The 27340-nt window shown below is 34.5% G+C and overlaps 3 protein-coding genes across 7 annotated transcripts; 2 read left to right on the top strand and 1 right to left on the bottom strand.

Annotated features, from left to right (window-relative positions):
* Positions 1-12093, top strand: LOC115970804 (gamma-tubulin complex component 4 homolog). 4 transcript variants are annotated; one of them, XR_004087154.1, is made up of 17 exons: positions 1-326; positions 407-686; positions 1394-1530; positions 2683-2781; positions 2935-3055; positions 3991-4263; positions 4495-4575; positions 4653-4736; positions 6730-6816; positions 6960-7015; positions 7154-7351; positions 7619-7844; positions 8603-8691; positions 9835-9988; positions 11034-11156; positions 11241-11366; positions 11476-12093. XR_004087154.1 is itself a non-coding variant. In XM_031090417.1 (17 exons), exons 1-16 carry the CDS (start codon positions 202-204, stop codon positions 11307-11309), a joined length of 2202 nt encoding a protein of 733 aa, XP_030946277.1. In that variant the 5' UTR covers positions 1-201; the 3' UTR covers positions 11310-11356; positions 11444-12093. The 4 variants fall into 4 exon arrangements, 2 of the variants coding, with proteins under 2 accessions (XP_030946277.1, XP_030946276.1); XM_031090417.1 differs by having other exon boundaries at positions 11241-11356; positions 11444-12093; XM_031090416.1 differs by having other exon boundaries at positions 11241-11356.
* LOC115970808 (blue-light photoreceptor PHR2) lies at positions 5630-27143 on the top strand. 2 transcript variants are annotated; one of them, XM_031090422.1, is made up of 5 exons: positions 5630-5656; positions 23855-24881; positions 26070-26284; positions 26375-26470; positions 26723-27135. In XM_031090422.1, the coding sequence occupies exons 2-5, from the start codon at positions 23904-23906 to the stop codon at positions 26799-26801; spliced, it is 1368 nt and encodes a 455-aa protein (XP_030946282.1). In that variant the 5' UTR covers positions 5630-5656; positions 23855-23903; the 3' UTR covers positions 26802-27135. The 2 variants fall into 2 exon arrangements, with proteins under 2 accessions (XP_030946282.1, XP_030946281.1); XM_031090421.1 differs by lacking the exon at positions 5630-5656 and having other exon boundaries at positions 23687-24881; positions 26723-27143.
* Positions 14116-17755, bottom strand: LOC115970809 (putative S-adenosyl-L-methionine-dependent methyltransferase MSMEG_1480/MSMEI_1444). The gene is made up of 7 exons (XM_031090423.1): positions 17259-17755; positions 16570-16721; positions 16367-16487; positions 15992-16116; positions 15750-15878; positions 15491-15655; positions 14116-14484 (listed from the first exon to the last, which is right to left on the bottom strand). Exons 1-7 carry the CDS (start codon positions 17437-17439, stop codon positions 14413-14415), a joined length of 945 nt encoding a protein of 314 aa, XP_030946283.1. The 5' UTR covers positions 17440-17755; the 3' UTR covers positions 14116-14412.
* Positions 27144-27340: the final 197 nt, after the last annotated feature.

Consider the following 27340-nt stretch of genomic DNA (forward strand, 5'->3'; position numbering starts at 1 on the left):
AAAAAAACCAAACCAAAACAAAACAAGACCGTGGCAACCTGCTATTCCAGCCGGCAAATTTCATTTCAGTTTTTGGAGCCCAAACTAAACCGAATTCAAAACCTGTTCCCTCTATCCATCCACTTCAGTCTAGAATGAGTGAGAGTGAGTCCATATTATTCAAAACATCATAAACCATAAAATCAAAGCAAAAAACCAACAATGCTCCACGAGCTCTTACTCGCACTCTTGGGCTACACCGGCGATCTCATCATCCACAACTCCAACTCCGACGACCGCCCTTTCAAGCTAGCCTCCGATATCTCCTTCATCCAACCCAGCGATCGGTACGCTACCAATCTCAAACAATATGCCTCGTCGTTTTTTTTCCAATTTCCGTAACTCACATTTTGATTAAATTTTGCAGGGATCTAATTGAGAGGATAATTACCTTAGGGTTTTACTACAGAGAGCTTGATCGTTTCGCTACCGAGTCTCGGAATTTAAGCTGGATAAGATCTGCCAAAAATGAGTCTCCTTTGGACCTCTCTTCCTCGAAGAATCCCGCTAGCGTGTACCGTAGAGCCATTGCTAATGGCGTCGTGGAAATACTTTCAGTGTACAGGTCCGCCGTGCTCCACATTGAGCAGAAATTGTTGGCCGAAACTGTCCCTATCTTGGCTACTGTCACTCAAGGCCTCAATAAGGTCCTTTCTCTCTCTTGATTTTTTATTTTTTAAGTTTGTAACATGTTAATTAGTGTTAATTGTGCCTCCTTCAAATCTAAGCTATGAGGTCCTTCTCCGTTTGACATTTGATTATAAGCTAGTTTTTGCTTATTATATGTACTGTTTTTAGGTCTACACTACTTTTTATCTCAGCTTTATGTTTAAGCTTTTTGAAAATAAGCTAGTTTTTAGTTTTTTTTGTCTCACGTTTGCAAATAAGCTACCAGAAATAAGTAATTTCCAAATGGAATTTTTATTTCTTAGGGTATCAACACCTTAATTCGAGTTTATTTTTAGTGAGACACTATAACTTGCTAATTTTTGTATGAATGTTAAAATAAACAAATTATTGGGCTTGAAATGGTTCGGTCATGTTTAGAGTAGAGAGGAGAGCGATCAATGCACTAGTTAGACGTAAGAGTGAGCCGATTCAATTTGAGTGAATGAAAAAAAAATAAAAAATAAAAAAAACTTAAGGAAGACAAAAAATAACATTAGTAGAAGTAGTTAAAAATGACATGTTAATTAAGGAATTAACAGAGACTATGACTTTGGATAGAACACAATGCAGAAAATGTATACATGTTAATTAAGGTTTTGTTGGTGTTGTTAATTTTGGATGCTAGGGTGAATAGTTGATATTTTGATCTCGTATTGTTCTTATAGTTTGTTTTCCCCCCCTTCAGTTTTTTGTTCTTTTGCCGCCTTTGTATGAGCTGATTTTGGAAATTGAGCGTGATAATATTCGTGGAGGTCAGCTTCTTAACCTGTTACACAAGCGGTGCCACTGTGGAGTGCCTGAGTTGCAGACTTGCATTCAGAGGTATACATGTTTTGGCAAATTGATTAGTTATTAATTACTTTACATTGATGATAATTCTGTCTTTTCTTTAGGTACAATTTTTATTTTTATTTTTATAATGCTTATAGTACATTTCCTTATTGTTAGGATGGCATTGAGATGTATAATCACATCTGCATAACTTAAATATGGACCATTCTTAAGGAATTGTATCCCGATCTGTATTTGATTGCTAAAAACAAGGATGCTTCTGTCTTCCATGGTGAGTGTAGGAGGGGATGACTGGCCCTGCTATTGGAATATGAGGTTTGTTTGTAATTTTCATGATTGGGAGATGGAGGTGGTGGATTCTTTAATGGATTTATTATACAGCAAACTGCCATTTGCTGGAGGCACTTACTGGGTACGGAATAGCAATGGTGAATTTAGTTTTCAATCTAATTATGAACATTTGAGAAATGCTAGCAGGAAAGCCTTTTCCCTGGAGATGCCTTTGTTTTGTACACGTGCCTAAAAAAGTACCATCCCTAGTGTGCGCAGCAATGCTAAACAAAAATTTGATCATAGGCAATCTTGTTAAGGGGGGTATACCATTGATCAATTGGTGTTGTGTGTGTAAGGCAAACAATGAATCCGTGGGTTATCTTTTGCTACACTGTGCAGTTGCTCACAATTATGGTTATTTTTTTTCCCGGCTTCTGGGGGGGTGCAGTGGGTGATGCCCCAAAAAGTGATTGATATTTGTTGTTGCTGGAAGGGACTATACGGGAGACTTAGGAATAGTATCACATGGAATGTGACCCTATGTGTCTTGTGTTGTTGATTTGGGACAAGTGGAATAGTTGAATACTTGAGGGTGTTGAGAAATCCTTATTGAGCTAAACTGTAGTTGTTTGCACATTTTATTTAAATGGTGTGATATGCTGGGGAGATTTCTTGTAACACATTAGTTGAGTGTATTACCTTTACGATTATGGTTGCAATTCTTTAGGAAGCTCTATCTTTTGAGCTTTCTTGATTCTTAATAAAAATATTTCTTTATTACCTATCCAAAAAAGAATCATTTCTTAATATATTATATGTATGGAGCATGAGTCTAGTTGATCAACTTGCAAAATGTATGCTGAGCTGATGATGTTCATCTTTGTTGGTTGTTGTATGTCCAAAGTATAGACTTCTTTGGCATGGGCATCAGGTCATGTATAACCAACTTGCTTCGTGGATGGTTTATGGGATTCTTCAAGACCAGCATGGAGAGTTTTTCATTCGGAGGTAATGACTAAAGAAGTATGTTTCTTGTAGCCAATAAGAATGTACTAATCAGGTTCAGCCAATTTTCCATTTTGGATATTCGTATGACTGATATATGCATCCATTATAGATTTATAAACCTGAAATTGGTTATATTGTTTTCTAACTTTGCAGGCAGGAGGATACAGATGTAGAGCATGGCTCATCTCTTCCTGACATACCTGAGAAGTTGGCTCGCTTATCAACTGATGATACATCTTTGACAGATTGGCACTTGGGATTTCATATTTCTTTGGTATTTTTTGAACTATTATCTTCAAAATTTTGATTTGTTTTTTATTTTGCAATGACCACTCAATTAGTGTATTGATGGGAGTTTGTTAAGATTTGGATGATGATGATGTTAATGACTAAATAATATATATTGGCTAGATTTTCCACTTTATCTGTGTAATCTTTTGTTAATCAAGCTGGATATTCTAGTAGATGTTCTCACAGGCATGCTCACTGTTATCTTTAATCAGTGGTGTGTGCCAGAAAAGCACTGATGGTTATACCATAATAATATTTTGTCTGAAATTATGCTGCAGATGTCGTTGCTGTTTTTGTTTTGTAGATTGTCTTTATATGTTGCAATGAGATTGCGAAGTAGCGTTGAATAGTTTTGGCATTGGGTTAAAAATGAGCAATCATAATTGATCATTGGACTCTTTGGAATAATTTTTATTTTGTAGACTGTTTGTACTTGTTATTTGTCACCAAGTATCTGATTTCATCAATAGGCTATGCTTTACAAGCTAAGTTTGAGTCATGTTTAGGATGTTTATACTCTATATCAGCCAACATGTGCATTCTACATGCTGTCAATGGTTTTTTTATTTAAAATTTTAGGTACTCTATATGTCAGTGTGACTATGGCTATGCTAGACATAACATGAAATTATTTATGACTGATAGCCTATAAAAATGAACTAAGATTTGCATGAAGAGTGCCCTCCTACTTATATTGCATTTGCATGATATCTATCTATGACATCTTGCTCACTTCCTGAGGACTTGAAGGAAGTGCAATGACTAGAAATAATGGTGTTTCCTTTTTTTCCTTTTTTAAAAGAAAGTTTTCTTCACTTATCAATTTTTCGACTTTACATTCTCTTTTGCACCAAGGCACTGATCATTGGAACTTTCTTGCTTTCCCAAGTTATTTAATCTTTCCATGTTATTTTGCAGGATATGCTGCCTGAGTACATCCACATGCGTGTTGCAGAATCAATTCTTTTTGCTGGCAAAGCCATCAGGGTTCTTCGAAATCCAAGCCCCTCCTTTCGGCGTGAGGATGCTTTATATCATCAGCAGATGCCAAGAGGCTCTCAGAAGCTTCAGGGATTAACGGGCCGCTTTTCTTTTCAAAAAGAGCCTCTCATGGATGCTAAACTGATGGGAGAAGAATTACTTCCACAAACTGAGGCAGATAAGATTGAAGCTATGCTTCTAGATCTAAAGGTTGTTTGCACCACAGTACTCTGTAACATATTTGTTGTGTGCAACCCCACTTTTGATGGATATTTACATGTGGAGAGTGTGGATTGTATTTGTTTATTGCACAAAATAATATCCAGTCTTAACTGTAGTCCATGCACTGACTTGGAAGATATTATATATACTTTGTAATGGATGGTATCCCCCTTGAAACACCAAAATTTTAATGGTGAATAACCTGTTTATTATGTGCAGGAATCATCTGAGTTTCATAAAAGATCATTTGAGTCTGCTGTTGACTCTATTCGGGCTATTGCTGCCAGTCATCTTTGGCAGGTCTGAATGTGACAAAAATTTGGTTGTTTTTATCTTTTAGAGCATCTACATTAAAAGTATTCCATCTTTTTCTACAGCTTGTGGTTGTACGCGCTGACTTGAATGGCCACCTGAAGGCCCTGAAAGACTATTTTCTTTTAGCAAAAGGAGATTTCTTCCAGGTAAAATATGAATCTGTTTTTTGCTCCTTTTTGCATTTTTATTGGACTACACCTATGGGTGCTATGTTTTATATTAATCTTATGATGGGGAGGTTAGTCCATGTCACCAGCACCTTTCAAACTTTTCAAACAGATCATATTTTATGTGCTGTCCTAGGGCTTGTGCTCATCTAGATTTTGCTGCTTTTTATAAAGGACTAATGAATATATTTGATGCATTTGCTTCATGAACCTTGCATGTTAATCTGCATATGTTGCCTTCAGGAGGAGGAGGATCCTCTTCATGAAATTGTTGTGGCAATGCTTTGAGAATCTTTTCTCATATGTCTGATATGGATTTGTTTGAACCCCATTAAGGGAAATGTCATGATTTTCATGCTAAATGTATGACGTTTTCTCTCATTTGCTTATATATGATAGCAATGAGTACCTCAAAGTATTTATTTAATGGCATTATATGCCATGCCAATTTTTGCACATCCACTTGTGAAATTCGGGTGTACCTTTTGGATGATACTGTAAAGTTAATAAATATGAAAATTGCTACAAATGATTTATGATAATGATAATGGAGTAATGGAACCTCTTTTGCTCATCTTATTTTTGAACTTTTGTTGTTTATAAATATATCTTGTATTTGGTACATCTCTGGTTGAATATAAGTTCCTATACATGTGTTATAAAAAAAAAAATGACTATACGTGTGACACAAAACTTTAGTTGCACCTTGTGTAACTTAGCCAAAGTTACACATTTTTTAAACCATCCATTCTTATTTTATCTAATGGTCAGAAAAAAAAAACCCATTTATTATGTCATTAAATAAAGTCGGCTTAAGTTTGACACATCAGCAATAAGCCATTTCACATTAAAATTTTCTATTCCCAACACTTATTTCCTATCACTCTCTCTTTCTCTCTGTAAGTAAAACTAAAATCTTTAGAACACAGTTTCGTCTTTGACCCAGAAGAACCAGATCTGGCAAAGGATCTAGATGTAAAGGGATTGGGGCATTTGATTGTATTTTGGTTCAGCTTGGATGTGTTTGGCTCTGTATTTGGGTAACCTGCTTGGAAAGCGTTATTCACTTTCATGGGTTTTGGTTTTCTTATGCCCATTTTTACATGGGTGATTTGTGCTTATTTCAGTTTATGTTTTTGTCTAATAAAGACAGAATCCTAATTTAAAATTCTTAATTAGATAGAATCTCTTTGGATTGTGATTTCTTTTTCTTTTTGATTGGAAGAGCTGAGATATTAATGGACTATTTGCATCCAGATGGGTTTTAGTATTAATTGGTTGGTTCTGTACTTTGGGTAAAACAAATTCGTGCATTTGAAGTCACTGTGGAGAATAATGTACACAAGCAAAGGAGAATATCAATTTAGAGTTATATATTCCATTATAGCCATTCCACCTGCTTGGTTGAATCTGAAGTCAGGAAGATAGGCCAATTCTGACCATTAACCATTGAAGAACTGAGTGTTCTGTAAGTATGTCTTCAAGACAGTCAAGAGGCTGAACCTAATGAGAGAGAGAGAGAGAGAGACGATTTCGGGAATAGAAAATTTTTACCAAGGTGTCAAACTTAAGCTGACTTTATTTAATGACATAATAAATGGTGATTTTTTGACTTGTTAGATCAAATAGGAATGGACAGTTTAAAAAATGTATAACTTTGGTTAAGTCACACTAGGTGTAACTTGAACCAATCTCATATATATACACACACACACACACATATATATTTGATTGGTAAGCACACATCCAGTGGGACTTGAAATTGAACCCATGACCTCACCTCCAACCAATTATTATGGGAGAAGGAAGTGCTAGTTGAGCTATAGTTTATTGGCACAAAACTTACTATACTATGACAATTGGAATTTTTACTTGTTAAAAGAAAAAAAAAAAAACTTGTAGATAAACAGCTATGCAATTTAATTGAATTCTTGTGGATATCTAAATGTTGGATAAGACATGATTTTTACAGTGCTTTCTTGAGGAGAGTCGCCAATTGATGCGTTTGCCTCCTCGCCAGTCTACTGCTGAAGCTGATCTTATGGTCCCATTTCAGCTGGTAAGTTAGCATGAGTGATTTCTAGTGCATGTGATTATAGGCATTGATGCAGCGAAAGTGTCTATTCTTACATGTTATGTATGTTTCACATTTATTACTGATGGTTGGAAACACATTCATTGGTACTGATTGCAATGATGCAGGCTGCACTAAAGACTATTAGTGAGGAAGACAAATACTATCCGAGAGTATCATTGCGGTTAGATCCAAGATTGACTATTCATACTCAGTGATTTACCTAAAAACTTGACTGTAAAACCATTTTTCTGTCAGTCATATCGTTTCATTTTAAAATTTGACAAGCATATGTACTCATTTAAATTTCTACTTCTTCCAGGATGCCTTCATTTGGATTCACGGTCAAATCCTCCCAAGTAGATATTCCAAAGCCAAAAGATTATGCAGATGGAAACTCAAGTTCTGCTTTGTCAAGTGCTTCTTCAGAGATGTCCCTTGATGGATGGGATGGTATTGCTCTTGAATACTCTGTTGATTGGCCCTTAGAGTTGTTCTTTACCCAAGAAGTGCTCTCAAAGTAAGACTCTACTGCTCCTGTAACTCGTGGATGCCATTTTTTATTTCCTTCTTTCTTTGTTTTGATATAGCTAATAAAGTTGGAACTTTTTAACAAGATTCTTTTAAATTTTTTCTTTTACATGAAGGAGTAAAAAGAGGAGCCTTTTCAACTAAGTACTTTAGTTGAAAAATACTTGATAGTTGTGGAGCTGCTAATTAGTTGAAAAGTACTTGATAGTTGTGAAGCTGTTAATCTATACACATCTTAACAATAATTGTGCTCCAGGTATCGCAGGGTCTTCCAATATTTGCTGCGGCTGAAGCGAACACAAATGGAGTTAGAGAAATCATGGGCCTCTGTGATGCATCAAGATCACACAGATTTTGCCAATCGTCGAAATGACCGTGTGAATCGCCCAGTATCTCAGCAGCGAAGGCAGCGGTTTAGACCAATGTGGCGTGTTAGAGAACATATGGCATTCTTGATCAGAAATCTTCAATTTTATATCCAGGTCATTATTGATGCCTATAAGTTTCACTTCTATATTAAATCTTTTCGGAGATTGGAACAAGCCAAGCAGGAAAAAAAGTATTCTATACTGATTGTACATTTACGGTTTTACCATATATTTACAGAAGAAAGAAAATATGAAAAACCCATCCATTTATATTCTAAGCCATTTGCTCAACATTTACATTAAGGATGATGGTGAGGTATATGCTGATACAGAGACACAGGATCTGATCTAGACTCGGTACAGTAAAAAAAGTGAATATAAAACAATGACCCATATGGGATGTCTATTAGATGATATACAATGGCGCATATGAGACTTCTCAAGTATCGATTGATATACATTTGTTAATTACATATGGAATGTAGTCATGTACACACCAATCAAATCAATCTTTTGTGGTATCCTAAGTAGGCTTTCCCAACCATGGCATGTTACTAGATAAGAAACAAGAGAAATGGTTATAATTACAACTAAGGAATAGTTGAATATAATTTATTTCTGAATTATTTTCTATATCAATATGCTGCATAAGTTGGTTGAATGGGTAACTGATCAAGTTACTTCAGATGTTTATACTTTTCATACCAGTTAGTGCTCTTTGAATAATCTGGAGAAAATGCCCATTCTTATCTAGTAACTGTATGCTTTTCTCTCTTCTTTAAACCTAAATCATGAAGTTTGTGATTTCTCTATGCTCATTGATCATTTATGAATTCTCTATCCCTTTTAAAAGTTTCATGTTTCTATTTTAGGTGGATGTTATAGAATCTCAATGGAATGTTTTGCAAGCTCATATTCAAGATTCTCATGACTTTACTGAACTCGTGGCCTTTCATCAAGAGTAAGTAAAACAAATGGTTTGTCATTGCAAATTGCTTCTGCATTATAATCTTCTATATTACTCTGGGAACTCTTTAGTGCTATTGTTTGCTTAATTGTTTTAAATGTATACAATCGCTAATGACTAAAGATATTCAACAGAATTGGGTACTGCTTGTTTCTGTTACAATTATGGAATGCCTTTTTGGTGCCAGATGCATCATTGTGCAGTCCTATGTTTAATGTTTCTCATTTCTTTTCAAATTCCAATTAGATATCCTTAAAGACTTAATGTTCTATTTGTCTCAGCAGAAAACATTTTCCTAAAAATGATTCATTTTCTAGAAAATGTTTTTAGGAAAACTGACTTGTCTTCCTGTGTTTTAGTTGTGGCCTTGAAAATGAGCTAGAAAGCATTTTTTGTGATTTTGCGTGCATGGAAAATCATTAACATTTCTTGTAATTCCAAGTAATTGCTTGCTTTTGATTCACTTTTTATTGAGACCTCCTTCCTGATCTCGTCCATGAAGTGCTTGATGAAGCCTTCAATGATGACGAAATGGCCCTTGTGAAACAAATCGGCAAGGAGTCCTAGTATTTTACAAAAATCCTGGTGATGAGGTCAGTGATGCTGAACTCCATGTTGGGTGACATTGTGATGGTGGGGTTAACAACTCTGCCTTCAAGGACCAAGCCAAGAGAGAGAGAGAGGCGTTACTGTTGGTTGGTGTGTGGTCTGTGGTGTGCAGGTGAGAGTGAGAGTGAGAGTGTTGAGAGTGGTTGGTTTATGAGCTCTGTAATGTTCTGGAAAATGTATACTGCTCAAATGGAGCGGTTTTCGTAGTTTAAATGGTTAGTTTTCCATTGATGTTTGTTTTCTGTAGTATGGAATACTGGAAAATATGTTTCACTGAAACAAACAGATCTTTAGAGAAAGATCTTGCTATATACTAAAAGAAATTGCATGTGTATCTCTCCCAAGCATTTGTGGCATCTTATTCAAGGAAGTAGCTCTGCCAAGCATGTGTATCTCTCCCAAGCATTGGTGTAGGGATGCTTGTTTTCCACATAGCTATTATTGATAGTTCAGTCTTTAATATATATTCTGCACACTCAATGTTGATTACAGCTTTGATGTTTTCATAATTCTTAAATTTTCTAACAGGTATTTGTCAGCTTTAATTTCACAATCTTTCTTGGATATTGGCTCTGTGTCAAGGATACTGGATGGCATAATGAAACTTTGCTTGCAGTTTTGCTGGAAGATAGAAAACCAAGAAAATGGTTCAAATACATCTGAACTGGAACATATAACAGAGGTACCTTAGTTAAATTCTCTCTAATATGATTATGGATGCTGCATGTATAAATGATAATAGAGAAAATAAGCATTTCGTTTAGTAGTGGTCATTTTTCTTCATGCTTTGAGTTTGAACCATCAATTGAACTTGGCCCAGTTGTCTCAAACTTGTATTTATTGCACTGTGAAAAACGATTATATGTAGTTTTTCAAAGTGATTGTTGCAACCCTGCAGCTGTGAACATGAGATGTGACCTTTGCATATCATGGAAATGTGTTTCCAAAGCAATCCCCATTTCCTAAGCAACATAACTGGAAATCCTGTCTGCATCAAAAGTAGAATTATGATTGCAAAGGAGTTGAGAACTGTAGGATTTATCAGTGCCAATCCAAAATCTGCTGTGCCCGTTCCACTATTACCTTTCTTTCCCTTACTCTGTGTGTGTGAGAGAGAGATAGAGATAGAGATGTAAATTCCACGTCTTGATGTTTTAAGCATGGCATACACTGATCTGTGAACTCCATTTCCAAAATATGCTTTGCTAAGTGGTATTAGGACAAATACATAGCAACGGCTCACCTTTGGGGCAGATCATGGTGAGTTGGTGACACATCAAGCTATGATTGAAGCATTATAAATCAAGAGACCAAAACAGAAAGCTTGCATACAAATTGTAGTGTTAACTGAAGAATAGATGTTTTGTTCTTTTCTATTCAAGAATCTATTTGAATGTTCAATGAGTAAGGACTCTGCAATATGACTAGTTGAAGGTAGTCAGGGGCTCTTTGATCTAATGGGAAGTGTAGGGTAAAATGGATATAAACATTTTTTATTACATTATATTAAATCCGGCAAAAAGGACTAACACATGTCACTGGAATTTTCCCTAGATTGTCTTGGTGCCACATGACTTGGTTTGCCTATCTGATTTTTATTTTAAGTAATTAGCACTTCATTAGTAGTGGATGCAGGTCCTGTTGTGTCTATCACACAACATATGTCCAAAATTTTTTGAGTGATTTTAATGGTTTCATATTTAAGCGTTCCCTTTTACTTCTTACAGGAATTTAACAAGAAATCGAACTCCTTATACACTATATTGCGCAGTAGCAGACTTGCTGGGAGTCAGCGAGCTCCATTTCTGAGACGTTTTCTTTTGCGTCTAAACTTTAATTCCTTTTTTGAGGTATTCCCTTACGAATGTTTCCTCTAGATACTCTTCACATTAGCCCTATAATTTATTGACAAAATATTGATTCTCTCTTAACAGGCAACTGCAAGAGGTGTGCTGAATGTTGTTAGACCACGTCCAGCACTTCCTGCTTTAAATCAACAATAGCCTTAATTCAGTGGCAGGCTTATTGCTAATTTCAAGATTACTGCCATGTGAGCAATGGTAAATTCATTTCTAGTTTTTTTTTTCCCGTTGAAGGACAAGTGACAATGATTTATTTAATGCTAGTCTGAAGATAGATTATGAAATGGCCAACTTCTTTGACATTTAGGTGGTGCCTCTAAGGATATGCATGTCTGTCATCAGCTTGATGATTTTCTGGTTATCAATTATCATCACGTGGGGGCTTTTGGTAGCTGGCTTAGTTTAATGGGCTCTTTCTTATCATTTGACTATCCAGTGAGGGTCCCTTGAAGGTAAGGTGTGGATTCTGGTAGCGGCTTGAGGCCTTGGGTGTATTCTTGCGCTGAGCTTGTTGGTCTTTATGGTAAACTATCCTTCAGCCATTTAGGTAGTTTGGCAGGTAGTATCATGTGCCTGTAGGCCCAAGGTTGACTCTTTGGTGACCAGACCAGTCCTGGGCATATTCAGATGGTGTTTTTAACTGTTTTGCAGTCCTCTTTGTAGATGCAAAAATTAAATTATAAATTATTTATTTTCTAAATACGTGATTTTTTGTATATATAAAATTGATTTATAGTGGGTTTGTAGCTATAGATGTGTGAATTCAAGGCTGGGTTTGAGGGGGATTACAGAATTGCAAGATATTGTTCTGTAGTTTTTTTTTTTTCTTTGGGTTTTGTTTTGGTTTGTTATTTTATTTACTTTCCTTCATTTATCTACCATGATTTGGAGAGAAGGGATCGTCTAAAAGCTGGAGTTTACCTTTCATGTGGATCTAAGTTATTCATGTATGCCTCCATAAATTGATTGCAAGCATTGGATTAGTACCAAACATGCTTGCCTTAAGTGAAAAATACCCAAATTGGATTTAAGCTGTCTTATTTAACTTTGTCCTATCAAACTTTCTGAAAACCTACATCAAACCTAGAAAATTTTCGGCGTGAGAAAAGTATTGCATGTGCACCAAATCAGGGACAATTCAAATCAAGGCCTTCCAGATTTTCTTTAGTCTTAGATTGATTGGAAGGGATCTCAAAGTTCCAAAACAAGCTTCTGAACGATTTAACAGAAGATCAAACTAAAGTTACAAGTCATATATCTTGACAAGTTTTAGGACAGAATCTTTTTTTTCCTGGATAATAGGGTTTATAAATGGATGAAAGATTTTTCTCATTAAGAAAATTAATGAAAAAAAGATGAGAGACGCTACGTTTATAATATTTTTACAACATTTTCATAACAAATTATAGGTGGTTAGTTGTTATTGGTTCAAATTTGAACCTAATACTAAAATTACTTTTTTGTCTCAACAATAACAATCAGTAACAACTTGCCACTTAGAATTTGTTGCGAAAATGTTGTGGACATATCATTTCTCAAAAAAATTTGCATGAATGAGCTTTTCAATCCCAAGAAACATTAAACAAGAAAATGTGTAGTTCTAAAAAAGATCCTATTGCTATGAAAAATGTACTAATTTTCTATAATGTCAAAAACAAAATATCTCAAGGATAAAGAATAAATAAATATATGCCGAAGGTTGACTCTTTGGTGACCAGACCAGTCTTGGGCATTCACATGGTGTTTTTAGCGGTTTTGCAGCCCTCTCTCTTTGTAGATGCAAATATTAAATAAATAAAAAAAAAATTGAATACGTGATTTTTGTATATATAAAAGTGATTTTCAGTGGGTTTGTAATTTGTACTTTGTAGCTATAAGGCAAGACGGGATAGTCTTAACTTTTATGATGTTTGAGTTCAAGGCTAGGTTTGGGTTTGAGGGAGTTTAAGAATTGCATGATATTGTTCCGGTGTTATTTATTATTATTTTTGGATAATCTAAGTCTATTGTTTTCAAACAAGAAATGAAGAAATCATATTTTCTAATCTTCAAAAAAAGAAAAGATATATGTCTGTCTTATGATTTTTTTAATTTACTTGGATATAAATCTTATCGTCTTGGTGTTTTCATAGAGTAAGGGACAACTTATGCACCACAACAAAAAATAATTGGGACATTTAATAGTAAGTAGTCGCAAATCAAAGCAATACTTGAGAAAATATAATGTAAAATTTGTAGGTTAAATAGTGCATGTATTATTTAAATGTATTTTATATTTTTATAATTTTTTATATAATGAAACATATAATATATTTTGTTTAACAATATGTGTGTGTATTTTTCTAATAAGTATTACTGTTTCCTCAAAAAATAGTATATTGTTTTATATAAATGGAAAAGATGTTATTAAATTTTTTTTTTATATAAAAAATTCCATAATTGGTTTACTAATTTGAATATGTACACCCCCATCCAAGAATATTGAAAAAAAAAATTTACACTCCCATTCTATAGAATACATGTGGCATGCTATATTAAGTTTATAATTGTAACATTTTTTTTTCTTTCCAAATGTAAGTATAATGTCTATATTATTAAAACTTAAATTATAAGGTAATCTTGTTAATATTTATTATTATTATTAAAACTTAAAACTTAAATTATTATTATTATTATTATTATCTCTAATTTTTAATGTCTATTTTGTTTATATATTTTAGTCCAAAACTAAAGAGTTTGGCCAAAATAAAATTTCATACTTTTCAATCCAAAAATTAAGATGGAAAAAAATTTGAATTTTGAGCCCAAATCTTAAAAAAATAAATAAAAATCTAAGGCCTAATTAGTCCAAAATGGACCCAAATAAACCAAATGAATCAAAATGCTATATTGATATGGCTTAACAAGACTGTAGTAACAATAAATGTGAACTTTTTGGAGTAAAAGATAGAACAATGTGCTATATTCCCTATAGCATGTATTTTAACTTCTGGTCATCATGAAACTATGTGTGTATTACATGACGCACCTGGTGTATATAGGATGACACCTATGTACTACATTCCCTAACTCTTGCATTCTTGCTTTATTGTGCATTTGTGCTTGCATCTCTCTTTTGGCATTAGAGATCATTATTTCCATTAATGATCCAGAGTCCACCTCCTCGGGGGAGCCAGACATTGAAACATGTACAAAAAGGAACAAAAAAGGAAAAAAAAGAAAAACAAAACATTATCTACACTTATTAGAGCTCTTCGAACCCATCTTCATCCCCTTGTTCCTCCAACCTCTGAAATTCTCTCCAAAAAGTTCTCATCTGAAAAGAAAAATGTAAATTCATTAGATAACTCAACCCATTATATTTTTCATAAGTAGCCTATGCATATAAATGTCAGTTGGCAAATCAAATTCATATTGCAAACTTGGTGTTCTTGAGAAGCCCCATATCCTTGCAACACTTCACAGCATACCATTTTAGGCACAAAAGAAATTATGAAGTAGAAAATGAAATTTTCTTTCTCATATTAATGTAGCTATATTCTCTTTATTCGGTAGAGTTATAAAAAAATCATTAGATTTGTCACTGTCCCATGTCCAAAGAGGAAACCGGGGCAAAATTTTGATGTAGCTCTCATTTCCACATTGCTAATCCCCAAATAGAGCTGTCATGTTTGAGACAACCCAGTTTAGGCAGGCCAGTTTACCTAGGAATTAGAAGATCTAATTCAGTCATATAAACATATGGGCTGCAGGAACAGTGCTTAAAGAAAACAAAGCTGCAGTCCGTCAGATTAGGAAAATTTTTATTCACAGAAATAAGAATGGGATCATGAAAACTTCAAACAATCAGGGGAAACAATAAAATTCAGTTAAAATTTCAGGAATAATGTGAGAAGATATTCAGTAAAAATCAAAATGTTCAAAAAAAAAAAAAAAAATCACTGGAAATAGGAGTGATGCTGGATATTACCAGTTTTACTACAATTTTTAGCTACAAATTGACATTGCCATAAATAGTATTAGTGGTGCCAAGTTTGAAGTGTGTACTTGCATGAACTGCACGTCAAATTCATAGGGGTGGTGTGAGTGATACACTTGATTCGACACTCAGCAGCCATGTTAGTTTGTAACTATTTTGTAATAAAACATTTAGTATCCCAAGCATTTCTCCCTCAAATAATATGGCATTTTGAAATCACTATGCATAACAGGGCATTTCACAAAATGATTAGAAGAAAACTTCCTCTGTTTCTCTTTATATGATCACCGGAAAATCACAATTATTATGCATCAAACCATAAATCGTTTGTGTAAACAATTACCTGATCATCAGAAAGTCGTAATTGTTCTGCAGCAAACAGTATCTTATTGTAATGTCGTAATGCTAATTGCTTGTGTAAATCCCCTGCAACATCCTCAAAGCTAATCATGTCCACCTTGAACCCATTGCTCATGAATAGTTTGTTCATCCATTGCCTTATAGTTGACTGCACAAAACACAAGCAGAGGGGTGGTATCTTTCGTAAGGAAGAGAAGAAAATGAAGCCAAACTAAGTTTTATTCAGAACACAACAATCTAACCTTGGGTCCAAATTCAGTTTGTGTCAACCAAGCTGGCATTTCTCCCAAGAAATAACATCCACTCATGGCCAAATTACTTGCAAGAACTAAAATATCCTCAAAATTGGCCAAAGTCATCACAGGAAACCCCTATAATTTCATAGAAAAATAATTGTCTCACCTACTTAAGCAACTCAAATATTTGTTTCTTGGTGAAAATGATTGTAAGTGGTTATTGATGTTGACCATAAATCTTTAATCACCTGGATGACCCATATACTTGGCCGATCACCAGTAAAACCTTTCGCACATAGGGTTTGCTGTATATCAAGGGACTCCATTGGAACATGAAAGAACAAGCAGTTTCTTGGAATTCTTGCCCCAATATCTAATGAATTTTAAGAAAGTTAGAACAAGTTGAATTGCCTTCTTTTGTTTCAAAAAAATAAGCAAGGCATATCAAATAAACTTGATTTGCTGAGTTCACTGAGATTCAAGAATGACAGGAAGATATGCATGAAAAATTGTAATGCTTTTGCTGCAAACACTAATTTCGCAACTAGAACCAGAACCAGAAGACGTCACTAACAGTTTGATGTACTATCATACACCACTTATATTGGTTAAACGACAAAAACCTTGAAGCTTCTGTGCTGCTCTTTTGAATACCCTTTCAGGCGATATATCAAATATCAAGGTTGAAGCCGGCCAACCAAGCCTATAAGGCCGAGTGTCCATGCCATCTGTAAACAAAACAACCTGCCCATACAAAAACAATCTCTATTAAACTTTGTCATGGTGAAAACTATCTAATTTCCTAGAATTTTACTTAATTAACTACCTGCTTAAATCCATCAATATGGTTCACTGTACGAAGCAACGCATCATCAATAAATCTTGTTGCAAGACAATAATGGTCTGAGTGTTGCTTGATATCCGTCTGAACAGGAGGAGGAACGAAACAACCCGCATATGTGTCTAGAAAAAGCGGGTCTGCATATGCAAGCAACAATAACATTGATATCCCACTACTTGAAAAAAAACATATTGCAATAAGAAAATTTATCTATTTGCTCCAAAAAAAAAAAAATGATCTTCATGTTAAAGCAAGAATTTCTACAGAGTATCAATGCATTCAAGAATACAGAGTTAATACTTTATAGTATTAAGTAACCCTTTAAAGATATATGAGAGGCTGGCTACCAAACTAACTTGCTTAGGTGCAATTACTCCCAATGCACTAGAAAAGTGCCCATAAACATGGCGTTATTTGCAAATCTTCTTTGCCCACTTGACACATATGTTAACTTTTCATTCAAAATCAATCCCAAGGATATATGGGTACAAAAAGATTACAAAGAACCAATGAGCTTTGGCCCAAATGGCCATTATAATTTAAAAAGAGATGAAGACCCCACAAAATTATAGAAACGACAAATGAGTGTTAATGAAGCTAATGCCATAAGACTACAATAACAAGTTCTCTATTATGTGTTTGATAAAATGTCTCAGAGAAAGTTATGAGTTTACCAGGTCGATGGGTCTCCTGATAACGAAGAGAAGCAGAATTAATGGCGGCTTGGAGTAATGGGTCAGTGCTATCATCGAGTTTCGCTCTCAACCCGCTGACTCTCTTCTTGGAGGAGCATGTCAATGGTGGGCGTAAGATAGCAATGGCCGGTGGACGTGTGAAGCGCAATAAAGCTTCCATCTTTGTAAGAGTTCTGTATTGGGTATCTGAGTTTGAGAGCTCAAACAGAGTAGAGCAAAGAAAGAAGCAGAGTGAAGAAAGCAGAGAAGGGAAAGAAAGTGAAAACAAATGAGAGAAAATTGTGTGGATTTTCCTGATTGATTGATTCAGTTCTTTACAAAGTGAGATGTTTATTTATACTAACTGGTTGAAGAACGAGCTCATGATAGCCGTTGTAACAAACTACTAACCACCATAACGATTTTTAACTAACTTAACAGATACTTTTAACTGTAAAGAGATAATGCAACTGTTGTTGAAGTTGTGCCCATTTCTCAATGCCGAGTATCGAATCGATTCCACTAGGATGGCAAATAGACATGCATAGTGGCAACGACAAATAGTTTAGTCAAAGTGAATCATTTAGACGACCAGTCGTTTATGTGATCTTATAAAAGAAGAGTACCAAAGAGCACCATTATTGGGCCTAGAACTGTCTCCTTCAAATTGAGAAACCAAAACATGAGGACAAGAGATGGGGATTAGCCCATTCTGGTTTCAAAATGCCACCCCAGTGAGCTAGGAGATGGGCTGTGACATTGCCCAATGTTTTCACAAAAGAAAAAGGTTTAAGGCATCAAAACAATTAGCAGAAAATTAGAATGTCATAAAATCACTACAAATAGATCAATGGAGGAGACTCTTTTGTTCTTTAGAGGTTTCGTTAATGATATGTCATATCTTACTATGCGCATAAAATGCACATGACACTAGAGGTGTCAATGTTTGTCCAAACCCGCGAACACGACATGGGCTTTAGCAGGTTAGGGTTGAGCCTTAGCGGGTTTGGGTTATAAACATGTCAACCCTAAAGCGACATGATAAGAAACGTGTTATAAACGGGTTAACTCGCATGACTCACAATAGACATATTTGATATACCAATTTATTTGTGTTAACCTAAAATGATTCATTTAATACAATCCATTTAACTCGTATAACAAATTAATATTAATTTTATTTTCAAATTTTTAAGTGCCTTTTATATCAAACCTATATTTTAAACTTAAAAAGAAAAGTGAGTAATTACAAAAACTTGCAAGTTATATAATTGAAAATTGAAACTTTATAAACCCTAGTCACGATCAATCTACTATTTGCACCAACTCTTTCAATACTGATACTTAGCATTTGGCAAATTATGTGTGGATTTTATATTTTAATTTGTTGAACTATGTTATTTTGAATTTGGGTTGGAGTGTATGCACTTATTTTGAAGTGTAAAGAACTTATTTCTTGATGGATGTTATATTTTTGTTGAACTATTTTATTTTGAATGTGAGTTGAAGACTTGAAGTGTATGCACTACTTTTGGAATGTAAAAAAACTTATTTTCTATTTGGATATTATATTTAATATTAAGCGGGTTGAAATGGGTTGTGTCACATTCATGTCAATCCAACACGACCCGTTTTATAAGAGAGTCAAGTGGGTCGGGTCGTGTCAACCCATTTTCATTAACAATTTGGGTTAAGGTTGAAGAGCTGACACAATTGTTAAATGGGTCGGGATTAAGTTGAAGCATTTAGTTGAATACTCCTAACTCGACACGACACGAACCCGACACAATAACTTGAACTGACACCTCTACATGACACAACAACAAAACCAAAACAATCCCTATTGGGGCACAAAAATTTATCCAAGATATAATGATCATTCATTTTGCTATTATTTTTCTTTTCCCTTTTTTTCCCCTCACATTTGTGTAGATACCCAAACTATTCATGTAAACAATTGCCTTTATATGTGAAATTTAGTGAACTTAATTGATAAATTTTTATGACATCAAATAAGAAATTTAGATTCAAATTTCACAAACATGAAAAAGAAATTCATTAGTGTATTGTATTAATGATAAAAAAAAAAACAATAATCTTGAAGAAATACCATAAATTTCAAATACTATTTTTTTTATATAAAAAATTGACTTCTATATTGAAGGAGAACTATAATATTTTTAGTGTATGTATTTAGATTCATATTTATTAGTAGTTCTTTTGTTTGTTTAAGGAGAGACATGCTGTATCTCATATTTAGTCAATAAACTTTTTCAATTTTCATATACAAAATTTAATGGTAAATGATCCATGCACTATGTTAGTTTGTGTAATAAATAGGACAATTAACACAACTAGTAATGGGCCCACGCGATGTGCGGATAATGTTATAAGCTGCCATGAGAAACTAGTAATAGGCCCGCACGATGCGCAAATAATGCTATAAGCTACCGTGAAAAAGTTATATAGAATGTTCAAAATATTTTACAGTAATAACATGAAGTGATGTTGTGATAACATAAAGAGAGTTTTGTTAAATTAATGGTGTAATACAAAATTAAGGGGATGAAGTATTTAGACTATAGAGTAAATGTCATAAAATTAGAACTTAGTCTTTTTTTTTTTTTTTTTGAGAAATTAGTTATTATGTGGTGTAATAACTAATAAGTTGATTGTTTGTTTAATCATTGTTTTTGTTTCTTCAATGCATTGGAGTTAGCATAAAATTTTTATAATATAATGTTAATGTTTAGTTGGCTTATGGAAATATCATAGAAAATTTATAATGTCACGTTTATGTTATTAGTATGATAATGGTAGTTTTTAAAAAAAAAATTAATTTTTTTTTAGAATGATAAAGGTAGGTTAAACACTCAATGAAAATAGTAATATCCTACTAATAGAATTTTATTATAATCCAAAATATATATTGTGGGGCCCGGCCCAGAAATAATGGGCTATTCCAAATTCAGGCCCGTCCGAGGAGCGTCATGTCCGAAGAGAAACCACGTATGAAGCATTACTCAATCCCAATAAACGCCAAGGAAATCTGTCCGAGGAGTAACTCCTCCTCGGACATCACGAAGCCCAGACGAGGAACTCTCCCCAGCCACTTCAGTTCATCCTCCCAACATATAAAATAAATAAAATCCAAAATATCCCATGGAGAGCTACCACCACATTAATTGCGCCCCAACCATCCTCTTGGCCGCATTAATGAGGAAATGACCCCTGAACAGTACCGCCTTAGCCTCTGCAACTCACATGGGGAGAGATGAAGGCGTCTGATGGGACAGCCACTCAAGTAGGTGCTTAGATGGTCAACAAGTGTAGGGTTGAGATGAGAGAAGGGAACTATATAATGTAGTGGAGTCCCTCAGAGAAGGGGACGAAAAATTCTGTATGAGGAACTAAAGAAATAAACTTATACGTGAGAGATCCATTCTGGTGTTTTTATTTTCTGCAACAATGCTGTCCATGTATCAGACCGAATAGACTCACTGAGACCAAGTTCTTTGACCCATCCTCTACAAATATTTATTGTGGGTTGCGCTTTGGGCCAGGGCCTAATCAATCGAATTTGGGCCAGGAAAATCGTGCAACTACATATATTAAAAAAAAATGTGAGGTGGAAAGCTAAATGAAAAATTATTCTAACAAAACGCCACATGACAAGGACTGCATGGTCTCCCACACGAAGTTTTTGTTTTCTTATAAAAAAATTAAAAAATAAAACATATAAAATACATATATAAAAAATTAGTGCACACTTATTGATAAATTTATATTTTTGGAAACACACTTATAGATAATTAATATGTGCATTTACTCCATTGGCACATTCAATGAACTAAAAATTTGATATAAATGCAAACTTTAATAAGATGGAAGCCTAAATGAGAGAAACTCAAGGATTATGCCACGTGGCAGAACCTCATATACTCCCACTTGAAGTCTCTATTTTTATATATAATATTAATTAATGATAAAGAACAACATCTTGAAGCTATACCATAAGTTTCAAATACTATTTTTTTAATTAAAAAATTGACTTAAATATTGAAGGAGAACTATAATATTTTTAGTGATTGGCTCAAAAAAAAAAAAAAAAATAGTGTATGTGTTTAGATTCATATTTATTAGTACAGTAGTTCTTCTCTTTGCTTAATGAGAGACATGCTATATCTCATATTTAGTCAATAAACTTTTTCATATACAAAATTTTATATTAAATGATCCATGCACTATGCTAGTCTGTGTAATGAATAGGACAATTAACACAATTATATATCTCAAAAGTAATATTTATATGTTTTCTAAAAGAAGATAAAGCAATATTTAAATGTGAGACTACTGGATTGGTAAAAAAACCCCAAAAGAATAATCTTATGCACAAAATCCCCTTTGATTACACTATCTTTGGTCAATGAAAAATCTTATTAAGAATATAACTTATTTTTTAGAGATTGTTTTTAGCAAATTTTTTTTCGAAAAAACAACTCTATCTCATACCACACTAAATGAGCGAAGTTAATAGACAATATGGAAATTATTGAAAACAACTATGGACCCGTTTGGATAAACTGTTTGAAAAAAGTTGTTTTTAAATAATAGCGGTTTCAAAAAGTGTGTTTTTAAAACACAGTTTTTAAAATCACAATTAAGCATTTGGTAAAATATGTAGAAAAGTGTTGTTTCTATTCATTGAACATTTAGATAATAGGTGCAATTACTATAATGGGCTTATCGTAAATTGCAGCCTATTAGCCTCTCTATGGCTGTAGAATAAGTCTCACCATTTCAATGCAATGGTTGTTGATCATTTATTGAAAGTTTGGTAGACTATTCATAAAATAATATAAAAGAGCCCTTAACATTTACCATTATTCTTGCATGTTATCCACATGCCAACTCCAATTCCAACATAACATGGAGTTGTTTACCTGGCGTTAAATTAGAGTGCCACCTCATTGAACCAAAACTAAAATGAAACTAAAAATATGAACCCTACCCCATAGAAAGTGGGATAGATGCGTGACTCGAATCATCTATATAGGTGCATGGCTAAAGAAGGAAGTGACACAATAGCAAGGGCAGAGGTGATAGAGAATAGAGGAGATTCATGAGAAGGGAGGGTATGTATTTGAGGGTATATTCGGTATTTTGAATCCCAAACAAGTGAAATAGGAGAACGTGATATCAGTTTAAATTTGCATTTTGAAAAAAGTTGACCGATACTGTGAATTGATAACATGCTTTTTTGGGGTTTTGTAAAAACGCATTGTCTTATAAATCACCTGGCTAAACAACTTATAATCAATGTTTTCATTAAAAAAACGTGCGTTTGCCCAAGCCAAACCACCCGACCAAACAGGCTCTATATCTCATTTTTAAGGATGTTACCAAATATAGGAAAATGATATAGTTTCCAAAAAAAATACTACCAAACATAAAAGAATGAAATAATTTTTCAAAAAACATATTTTAAAAAATGACACATTTTTTAAAAAATATTAATATTAAAACAAACGGAATAAATAATAAGTCTTAACTTCTGAGTAGAATAGGAGTTATTAAAAACCATGGTATGATATGCCAACAAAAAAAAGTTATCAGCAAAGGTAATACTAGTATACACCTTCAAGTTCAATATTTTAATTAAAAAAAAATACACGTCGAAAGTTTTGTAATTCAACTAATTGATATCTCTTAATGTTTTCAATGAAAACATCTAGAGTTTAAATCTCTCATCCAGGTCTTAACTATAATCCACTGTCCCACATTTAGAAAGAAAGAAAATTGATTCATTGAACCACCCTCACATAATCGTTTTTCTCTCTCACAACTAATGTTGACATTGCACCAAATCATCAACCACATTGCTGGCCCATAATCCCAAATATCTAAGCGTCCATATAATGACCAGGAAATGAAAAGTAGGAAAGAACCTAGTCTAAAGTGATGAATTTTAGGTGGTCAAAATACCATCGGTCATATACTATCAAAATATACCACAGACACATAAATTAATCCAGATGAATATGTCTCAGCAAAAAAAAAAAAAAAAAAAAAAAAAAAAATTCCAGATGAATATGTGCTAGTCCAAGCAAAATTCTGAATAAACAAGTCTGCATCTTTCAGCTCAAAAAAAAAAAGTTTGCATCTCTCATTGAAGTGTAGATATAAATTTTAATAGTTTTTTTTTTTTTTTTTATGGAAATAAATTTTAATAGCTTTTTTAATATGGTACCTACCTAAAAATATTGTTAATCAAATCCTACCGAACCCAAAGGGTACATTCTCAAAACGCCCATGATTCACTTAAGACTGAATGCTATGAGGTTGAAACTTGAAAGTTAGAGAAAATGTTAGGTGGTGCAGACATTGTTGCGGTGGACAAATAAGGGAAGTAAAATACAAAAACAAAACTTGCAAAGAGTAAAAAAATTGGCTTTAAATCCCTCTCCTTTGATAACCTCGGAATCCTCCACTCCTTTAACACCAACAACAAAAGAATAAAGAGCAAACCAGACTTGAAAAAAACAGAAACACACGCAGACACACACACACACCTAACCCTTATCTCCAACTCCAAGCTCTCTCTTTCTCTCTCTCTCTCTCTCTATCTTCTCCAACCTTAGCAAAATGGATCCCAACACTCAAGCTCTTGAAAACCCAGAAACCAAATCCTCAGAAGAGCAAAACCAACATGCCATTGTAGCCTCCAAAGACGCTCTCCCATTTGCCACTCTTTCACTCTCCATCTCTCTCCCTAAAATCCTTCAAACCCCTTCTCTTGAAACCAAAATTCAATCTTTATTTTCTCGCCATCCAAGCAAGGTGAAAGTACCCACTCAAGCCTCCTCTCTTGCCCACCTCTCTCTCTCTACCACAGCCCCAGTTCCTTCAAAACTCTCATTCAAGTCCACAATCTCAGCCAACCCTTTACAGAACCCTCTCTCTCTAGGTCCTCGCCGCCCCTTAGACCCTAACAACGGGGCTGGAATTCGTCGAGCTGCCATAGTTTGGTTCCGCAATGACCTTCGTGTCAATGACAATGAGTGCCTCAACACAGCAAACAACGAGGCCATGTCTGTTTTGCCTGTCTATTGCTTTGACCCGAGAGATTATGGAAAATCCTCATCTGGGTTTGATAAAACTGGTCCATACAGAGCTAGTTTCTTGATTGAATCGGTCTCTGACCTGAGGAAGAATCTACAGGCGAAAGGGTCTGATCTTGTGGTGAGAATTGGTCAGCCTGAGACAGTGCTTCTTGAGTTGGCTAAGGCTATTGGTGCTGATGCTGTGTATGCTCACAGAGAGGTTTCTCATGATGAGGTTAAGGGTGAGGACAAGATTGAGAGTGCTATGAAGGAAGAGAATGTGGAGGTTAAGTACTTTTGGGGGAGTACTTTGTACCATCTTGACGACTTGCCGTTTAAGTTGGAGGATATGCCTTCAAATTATGGTGGGTTTAAGGAGAAAGTGCAGGGATTGGAGGTGAGGAAGACCATTGAGGCATTGGATCAATTGAAGAACTTGCCTTCTCGTGGTGATGTTGAGGCTGGGGATATTCCTTCCTTGGCGGATTTGGGGCTTAACCCATCTGCTACAATGTCTCAGGTTTGGACTTCTGTTTGTTTTGTTCTTTTTCTGTTACTGTTTTATATGGTTTAGTTTCTGTGCTTGTGATGTTTGTCATGTTATGGAGTTGTTCCTTTGGATGTTTTGGCATGATCATATTTTTGAGTTTGTGATTTTGGTTCTGTGAATTAAGTAGAGATGGGTGAATATTGCTAATAGGATATAATGAAAAGGGAAGCAGAAAATATGAAGACTTCTAGTTTTTATGAAAGCTTAGGTCTTGATAGTTGGTCTCTGATTTAACATTTTATAATAGTGAGCTAGTTTGTTAGGAAATGCTAATTATCTTAAACAAAAGAGTGGATAGTTTTACATATGATGGGAATCAAAAGAAAGATTTGTAAGTCAATATGGATGTAACTAGTGGTTAAACATACAGAAACAAGTATTACTTGGGGAATGGACTGTTGTAGTATGCATAATGGGAATATGACTGCAATAAGCCACTTAAACTGGGAAATGAGGCTATCGATTGCTTGGATTTGGAACATGAGAAGTCTTGTTTTGAACCCATGGGGGAAGATCAGTAAATGTCTTCGATAGTGCACTTGAGTATTTACCAAAGTGTAGTTCACATCTGACACGTGAAATTTGTCCATCTTGCATAAAGGAGCCGAATGAAACCAAAGTTTAATGTTAAGCTTGGATGTCTCCTAATGCATGGTACTCCTTTGGTTACTTTTGCAGTATATCCTCTGCTTTTTTATGAAGTCTCACTCAATGATTTTCATAGTTTGCCTAAAACATTTCACTAAAGTATGAAGGTCTTTTTGTTTGGCTCACAAAGTTTTAAGTTTGGCTTTATTTATTATTAGGTTTAGCTTCTAAACATAGACTTCAGCTGCTGCAGCAATGGTTGTTATAGACTTGTATAGGATGGTGCTTGGGTTGGTTGATTTGGCATAAAACTCAAAACTTTTACCTGTTTGTAAATTTTACCCCTTGAAGTAATTCACCAACATCATAGATCTCTTATGTTGACATGTTAAAATATTTTGTATTTTGAGGTTGCAAAATTTTTTTCTAGTCATAGCCCTGCAAAGTGCAAACAATACAGTGCAGATATTATTGTCATGTATGGCACCACATACAATTACTAATACTCAAATAATCATTATTTCTATGGTAAAATAACTCTGTTACATTGTTGTCATTTATGTCCTGTAGGCCAATGCTTCCATGGTGGGAGGTGAGACTGAAGCACTTCAGAGGCTTCAAAAATTTGCAGCTGAGTGCCAAGCACAACCACACAAGGGGACCAAGGATGGAAGCAATGACAGTATATATGGTGCAAACTTCTCCTGCAAAATTTCTCCATGGCTAGCCATGGGATGCGTCTCTCCCCGCTCTATGTTCGATGAGCTAAAGAAAACAGCTGCTAGGTGTGCCTCAGTCAACTTTTTAATGATGTTGTACTTTTTTCAATTAATTATTTTTGTAGTCACTGTCTAATGATGTTGTATTTCTGATAGAACTATTTCTGCTTCCTCAAACCGGAATGATGGTGGCTCCCCTGATACTGGAATGAACTGGTTAATGTTTGAGTTGATGTGGAGGGATTTCTTCAGGTAACTTTTAACTGAACATAAAGCATGTTTTGCACTAATACCAGTATGTCATGTTCCTTTATCATTGGTATACTTTCTGTAACCTTTTGGTTCTTACAAAAACATCTTATCTCATTTTATACCTTGAGTTTTAATCACTTCTGATTTCATTTCCGTTATCCTAGAAATCTTGTGGGCTTCTTTGAAAGTTGAATCATGCCTGTTTAATTTCTCTCAAACTAACTAATATTTTATATGACTGGTTAATTGCAGATTCATTACCAAGAAATACAGTTCTGCAAACAGACAGAATGAAGCTCCAGTCACAGCTTGTACGGGTGCCCTTGCTTAATCAAAAAGATTGTACTGCAAATTAGAAGGAAAAATTGTTCTGGGATGGCAGTTTCTTGTGCTTCTTTATGATTTTCCAAGATTTAGCTGTTAGATGGAGTAGGCTTGTTTTAAAAGAGTTGTTCCTTGAACTTTTGTCTTTGCCAAATAAATGGTTGATTATGGAAACTTTGCCTTGTTCTAAAGATGGCTAGTTTTACCCTTATAAACATTTTCTATGTTCAAGTTCCCTCTTGTGAATAACAGATCCTTTTGGGTCTGCTTTATTCCTTGTTTTCATCATTATATTCATGAAATTGTATGGTTTAATCATCAATGAAAGAAGTTCCATATAATTCGTTTATTGTACTCCTAATATCATAGGGCTCTTCTACAAGTTGGTCCAGACTACTGGACGCCTGTTTATATATAGGAAGAACCACATGCAGAGAGGGAAGCATTATGATAGACCAATGTGGTTTTTTTGTTCAAAGACATGGCAAACAGAAATTTAGTTTGATGTGGTTTGTTACCTACTTGATCTCTCCTTGGTGGGTGTCC

This window comes from Quercus lobata, chromosome 12 (genome assembly GCF_001633185.2).
Source record: "Quercus lobata isolate SW786 chromosome 12, ValleyOak3.0 Primary Assembly, whole genome shotgun sequence".
Classification (NCBI taxonomy): Eukaryota; Viridiplantae; Streptophyta; class Magnoliopsida; order Fagales; family Fagaceae; genus Quercus; species Quercus lobata.